Raw genomic sequence first — 7033 nt, 5'->3', positions numbered from 1 at the left:
CTCTCCATCAGTGAAAGGTTTACCGCTGCGTGCTGTCAGTTGACAACCCGACAGAGTGCTTCTGCTGCGCTGACGGTCCACTTTTCAGCTTTGAGAGTTTGTCTGCTCGCATTTGGCCTCGCAAGCTACCGTACTTGTCTTTGTGACGGGAGTCATCGTGTCGGCGCCTCTTGACAGATGAGACAAACGCCTTTTCTTTGCGTTGAACAAGAGAGGAACGGTTTGTCCACTGCAGGTCAGCATTCTGACCTCTCGCCATGAGTCCGTTCTCTCTTTCACAGGGGCTACGATTGTTTTATGAAGTTATTTTCAGGGGGCCGGGCCAAATGTGGAGGCGGCCGTAGTTTGGGGACCACTGCTTTGCATCAACGTAAATACTGCGTTCTGATTGGCTGCAGACATTATTGCCTCATAATGAAAACCTACTAATTACTACATTCAATTCAATTATAAATACATCTGAATGTCTTATTTCCAGCACTGAGTTTAACATAAATACGAATAAAATAATATTTACTATTTGTTATTAACTTTGAATCTTGTTAGCATCATGTTAGCTTAATGCTCATCAAGTTAATTTAGTGATAATATTGACTCATATTACAATCAGTAATTTATAACTTATTTGTAAGAAATTAAGCTGGTATTTCTTCATCAATTGTTCAAACTACATTTATTATTATTTAAAATAAAACCCTGAACCGATTGGATCGATTATCTCGTGTATGTTATTGATGAATTGCAAATCTTTCAATTTTTAGTCCACGTTTACTCGGGGTCATTTATTTTCTTGACAAAAGAAAGATTTTATAACGAAATATTCTTTTTTTATAATTTTGACATGAGACCGTTTTCACAGACTGAGGACGAACCAGGAAGCTGACCTTAATGTGTAGATTAACCCTTTACTGTTTGGTCCAGGCCTCTCCCAGAGGATTCTGGGAATCCAGAGGAGGCAGAGAGTCCGTCAGGAGACGATCAGCATCCAGGTGACCTAACCAGGAAATAAGAAATAGGAAAGGTGAATATTTAAAGTCAAAAGAAGCCTCTTCTCATCACTCCGTCCTCTTGCCCCGCCCCCTCAGCGCCGCCCACCAGCCTCGCCCTGTCAGGAACTATTGAGGGCGGGGCTAAGAAGCGCCTCGTGGCCCCGTCACTCAGCCTCACATTGAGCCGTAAAGACTCTCGCGACCCGAGCAACGACGGGTTGTCGGCCGCCGCGCTGTCGGCGACTCCGGAGGAGACGCCGTCACTGGACATCAACCTGGAGGCTCTGGAGACGCCTTCAGGCAGCGAGACGGGCACGCTGCCCGACTTCAACCACGAGCTGGAGTGGGAGGGTGAGACAGGCTGAGAGACAAGCAACCTCTGACCTCTCCCTGAGCTCTGACCTCTGACCTCTCTCTCTGAACAGATGACCTCCCCCGGATGGCTGTGGATGGGGGCGTGTCCGGGGGCGTGTCCAGCAGCCCGTTGGATCAGTCCGAGGGTCTGATGGATCTGGACCAGGTGGACACCAGGGGGCGCCGCTGGAGGAGGTTCTCCGTCTCTGGACACGAGTTCCACGTCAACATGAGCGTCCTGGAGCCGTACCTGCAGGTCCTGTCACACGGAGGTCAGAGGTCACGCACACCTGGAACACACCTGGCGTTACAGTCTGTCCATATTTACACCAGTGACTGTAACCGTGACTCCTCCCTCTGCGTCTGATTGGCTGTCAGGTTACTATGGAGACGAGATGAACGCCGTCGTCCTGTTCGCCGCCTGCTACCTGCCGGAGAACACGGTGGAGAACTACGACTACGTCATGGACAACCTGTTCAGGTGAGGTAACGCAGGTCACATGCTGACAGCCAGGAGCATGCTGGGTAGTGGAGTAGCCTCATGTGTGTGTGTGTTCGTGTTCGTTCCTGCAGGTACATCGTGGGGACCCTGGACCTGATGGTGTCAGAGAACTACCTGCTGGTCTGTCTGTGTGCCATGGTTCCCAAAAACAAGCTGCCCTCCATGAAATGGCTCCACCAGTGCTACGCCTCCATCGACAGGAGGTACGTTGGTTTCATCCACTGTGGCAGCACAGTGGGGTGGAGCTAAACACTCACACAGACTTCTTTTTACTTATCCATTAAATGTCAGAGAGCACACCTGGTTTCTATGATGACGGAGGTGGTATTTGAGAGCGTCTGTGTCTGTGTGTCCAGGCTGAAGAAGGACCTGAAGGGGCTGCTGGTCGTCCATCCTGCCTGGTACATCAAAGCTCTGCTCACTGTGATCAAACCCTTCATCAGGTCTGTACACACCCGATAACTGTCAGCTAATGTGTTAGCAACCAGCTAAAGGAGCCTGTCTGTGTGTCTGTCTGTCTCTCTGTCTCTCTGTCTGTCTCTCTGTCTGTCTGTCTCTCTGTGTGTCTCTCTGTCTGTCTCTCTGACTGTCCACAGTGAGAAGTTCAGCACGAAGATCCGGTTCATCAGAAGTCTACATGAGTTGTCTCAGTTCATCCCAACAGAAAGACTACAGATCCCAGACGCAATACGCCAGTAAGAACACCCTACTGGTACTCCTACTCTCGTTGTACTGACTCTACTGTAGTTCTACTCTCGTTGTACTGACTCTACTGTAGTTCTACTCTGGTTCTACTGACTCTACTGTAGTTCTACTCTTACTCTACTGTAGTTCTACTCTTACTCTGCTGTAGTTCTACTCTAGTTGTACTCTTACTCTACTGTAGTTCTACTCTAGTTGTACTCTTACTCTACTGTAGTTCTACTCTAGTTGTACTGACTCTGCTGTAGTTCTACTCTAGTTGTACTCTTACTCTACTGTAGTTCTACTCTAGTTGTACTGACTCTACTGTAGTTCTACTCTAGTTGTACTGACTCTACTGTAGTTCTACTCTAGTTGTACTGACTCTGCTGTAGTTCTACTCTAGTTGTACTGACTCTACTGTAGTTCTACTCTAGTTGTACTGACTCTACTGTAGTTCTACTCTAGTTGTACTGACTCTGCTGTAGTTCTACTCTAGTTGTACTGACTCTGCTGTAGTTCTACTCTAGTTGTACTGACTCTGCTGTAGTTCTACTCTAGTTGTACTGACTCTACTGTAGTTCTACTCTAGTTGTACTGACTCTACTGTAGTTCTACTCTAGTTGTACTGACTCTGCTGTAGTTCTACTCTAGTTGTACTGACTCTGCTGTAGTTCTACTCTAGTTGTACTCTTACTCTGCTGTAGTTCTACTCTCGTTGTACTCTTACTCTGCTGTAGTTCTACTCTAGTTGTACTCTTACTCTACTGTAGTTCTACTCTAGTTGTACTCTTACTCTACTGTAGTTCTACTCTAGTTGTACTCTTACTCTACTGTAGTTCTACTCTAGTTGTACTCTTACTCTGCTGTAGTTCTACTCTAGTTGTACTCTTACTCTGCTGTAGTTCTACTCTAGTTGTACTGACTCTACTGTAGTTCTACTCTAGTTGTACTGACTCTACTGTAGTTCTACTCTGGTTCTATTGACTCTGCTGTAGTTCTACTCTAGTTGTACTGACTCTACTGTAGTTCTACTCTGGTTATATTGACTCTACTGTAGTTCTACTCTTGTTGTACTGACTCTACTGTAGTTCTACTCTCGTTGTACTGACTCTACTGTAGTTCTACTCTCGTTGTACTGACTCTACTGTAGTTCTACTCTCGTTCTACTGACTCTACTGTAGTTCTACTCTCGTTCTACTGACTCTACTGTAGTTCTACTCTCGTTGTACTGACTACTGTAGTTCTACTCTCGTTGTACTGACTACTGTAGTTCTACTCTCGTTGTACTGACTCTACTGTAGTTCTACTCTAGTTGTACTGACTCTACTGTAGTTCTACTCTAGTTGTACTGACTCTACTGTAGTTCTACTCTCGTTGTACTGACTCTACTGTAGTTCTACTCTCGTTGTACTGACTCTACTGTAGTTCTACTCTCGTTGTACTGACTCTACTGTAGTTCTACTCTCGTTGTACTGACTCTACTGTAGTTCTACTCTAGTTGTACTGACTCTACTGTAGTTCTACTCTCGTTGTACTGACTACTGTAGTTCTACTCTCGTTGTACTGACTCTACTGTAGTTCTACTCTCGTTGTACTGACTCTACTGTAGTTCTACTCTCGTTGTACTGACTACTGTGGTTCTACTGACTCTACTGTAGTTCTACTCTGGTTCTACTGACTCTACTGTAGTTCTACTCTGGTTGTACTGACTCTACTGTAGTTCTACTCTGGTTGTACTGACTCTACTGTAGTTCTACTCTGGTTGTACTGACTCTACTGTAGTTCTACTCTCGTTGTACTGACTCTACTGTAGTTCTACTCTGGTTGTACTGACTCTACTGTAGTTCTACTCTGGTTGTACTGACTCTACTGTAGTTCTACTCTAGTTGTACTGACTACTGTAGTTCTACTCTCGTTGTACTGACTCCACTGTAGTTCTACTCTGGTTGTACTGACTCTACTGTAGTTCTACTCTTGTTGTACTGACTCTACTGTAGTTCTACTCTCGTTGTACTGACTCTACTGTAGTTCTACTCTCGTTGTACTGACTCTACTGTAGTTCTACTGACAACTGAAGGTCTATTTTTCTGCCCTCAGGTTCGATCAGACGTTGAACAGATGACGATCACGGCGGTCGACAGACTGGACAGAACAAACACACTCTGGTTTATTTATAGTCTTTAGATGGGGGGGGGGGTTGAAGCAACATAACAAATAATAAAAGCATCGATCAAACGTTTTTAATTCGACTTGATTCATTTTGATGGAAAATACATATTAAAATAATAATCAACTGTTGACACTTTTTACTCAATTTTCTTTGTTTTCTTACTTTCTTTCTGTTTTATAAAAGCTTTCTCTGCTTCAGGAAGTTTGTTTTGTTTATTTATTATTTTTTATTATTACTCATAATAAAGACACAGCGTCCGTAATGTCCCGAAACATGACGTTTTGTCTTCTGTTAAAAATACATTTCAGAATTATTATGTGATATTTTTATGAGATATTAAGTCTTTATAATGACTTACAGGGTCTTTATTTTCTCCTCAGTGGTGGTAATGTTCTTCCATAAAATATATTTCAGGCTGTAAAAATTAAATTTTATTTAAAGCATAAATTAAAAACGTGAACGGTGAAAACTGCCAATAATTTAAAAAATCCTCGGACCAGGAAGCCTAGCTTCAGGCTACAGGTTAGCATCATAGCTAACGTTAGCAGACGCCTGGAAAGATGTATGGCCAATCAGAGGCAGAGAAGGGGGCGGGTCTTCCCACAGCTCGTCAGTTTAGTCCCTCCCAATGCTATTGTAGCTAGTTAGCTGGACATGCTAACATTAGCGTCCTGTACTGATGTGTTTTAGGCTCAAGAAAGAAGAAGTAGATCTTGCGCAATCCTCACCAACTGTGTTGAGCGCGCGTCTTTGCTTTCTCATTGTTTGTCACCACGGTAACGCAGACACTTGTACTTTATGTCCTTTCTTTCCATAGAACAGCTCATGCATTTCACTGTAGAACACATTCAGTCTGCTGATCTGACAGAAGCACGGAGCTTCAACCCGCTCGCGAGCGAGTCGTTTTTCTTTGCGACAGTGAGTGGGCGGACCCAGTCTCCATTGTATCTCTACATCTGATTGGTCACAATCCTCGTCTTGGGATAGACCGGATATCAGTCTGACGCAGACCAGAGGAGTCGCCCCCTGGTGGACACTAGAGAGAATGCAGCTTTGGCTTCACTTTAAAGAACCGGATCAGAATCAGAATTTGAAGGAAGTTTGCACCTACAAGGAATTTGTGGTCATTCTGTCAAAACGATAACCACCAAGAGGGGTATGTATTTTAATGAACTAAAAAGTTTCTTTTGTCCATAATTCCACCATCACCGATCCTGAAGGCCGTTTTATCATCATGAACATATCCATCAACAAGAGTCCAGTCACAATCTGTTTATGGCCCAAACACCGATGACTCATCCTTTTATCGTAATTTTTTTTATCCTTCTCAAACATCTGTAACTGTCATAACAGGAGGTGATTTCAACACAGTTATCGACCAATCAGTGGACAGATCTAAAAATCCAAATAATAAGCGTACCTGGCAATCCACAGACATGATACAACAGTTCATGAGTGATTTTGGTTTTGGCGATATTTGGAGATTACAGCACCAAACTCAAGAGAATACTCATTCTTCTCACCAGTTCACCGCTCACTCACGCATTGACTTCTTCCTCAACAGCAATTCAATCACATCTAATAGTTCAGACTCCAAGATCCATCCTGTCATTGTTAGCGGCCATGCTCCGTAACATTTATTTGAACAGTTACCCGACACAAACTATCACCAGATGGTGCTTCACTACATCTCTTCTCAAAGACCCTCAGTTTGACAGTCTTATTAAAAAAGAGTGAGCGTCCTTCTTAGAAATAAATGATTCCCCAGAGTCATCACCAACCCTTCTGTGGGAAACATGGAAAGCAGTTTTTAGAGGAATAATCGTTTCATTCTCTGTTTACAACAAAAAGAAAAACAACAAGAAGCTGAACTGGAACAACAAATCAACCGACTCGAAACCATGAAAGCAAGTAACCCAACAACGGAAACCCAGAACGAATCAAGAAAGTACAAATTCCAATTCAATGAAATAATTAATAATAAAACTCAATTCCTCATACACAGACTGAGACCAGAACATTTTCACCAAAGCAATACATCCGGTAAATATCTGGCAAATCAAATTAAATGAAATAAAGAAACAACAATCTCAATCATCAAGGACTCTGCAGGGAAGCCCACAAATTCACCGATGAAATAAATAAAATCTTCAGAAGTGTTTATGCCAATCTATATTCATCTAAAAATAACCCAAATCAAGAAGACATCAATTCATTTCTCAACAGCATTGATGTACCACAGCTTAACAAAGAACAAATCAACAGACTTGACTCACCATGAACACAGGACGAACGTTTTACTGCCCTCAGTCTGATGCCCAATAGCAAAGCACC

General features: G+C 43.3%; 1 protein-coding gene across 1 annotated transcript in view; it reads left to right on the top strand.

Annotated features, from left to right (window-relative positions):
• Positions 1 to 4934, top strand: part of bnipl (BCL2 interacting protein like) — a 12921-nt gene extending 7987 nt beyond the window's left edge. Inside the window, exons 3-10 of the mRNA XM_079275838.1 lie at positions 922 to 989; positions 1086 to 1340; positions 1415 to 1615; positions 1722 to 1824; positions 1917 to 2048; positions 2202 to 2288; positions 2442 to 2540; positions 4627 to 4934. Coding sequence (XP_079131964.1) covers positions 922 to 989; positions 1086 to 1340; positions 1415 to 1615; positions 1722 to 1824; positions 1917 to 2048; positions 2202 to 2288; positions 2442 to 2540; positions 4627 to 4651 — 970 coding nt within the window. The 3' untranslated portion in view covers positions 4652 to 4934. The remainder of the gene's footprint in view (positions 1 to 921; positions 990 to 1085; positions 1341 to 1414; positions 1616 to 1721; positions 1825 to 1916; positions 2049 to 2201; positions 2289 to 2441; positions 2541 to 4626) is intronic.
• The last annotated feature ends 2099 nt before the right edge of the window (positions 4935 to 7033 follow it).

Source organism: Melanostigma gelatinosum, assembly GCF_949748355.1.
Source record: "Melanostigma gelatinosum genome assembly, chromosome: 9".
NCBI classification, from domain to species: Eukaryota; Metazoa; Chordata; class Actinopteri; order Perciformes; family Zoarcidae; genus Melanostigma; species Melanostigma gelatinosum.
This window is presented reverse-complemented; position numbering and strand designations above follow the sequence as displayed.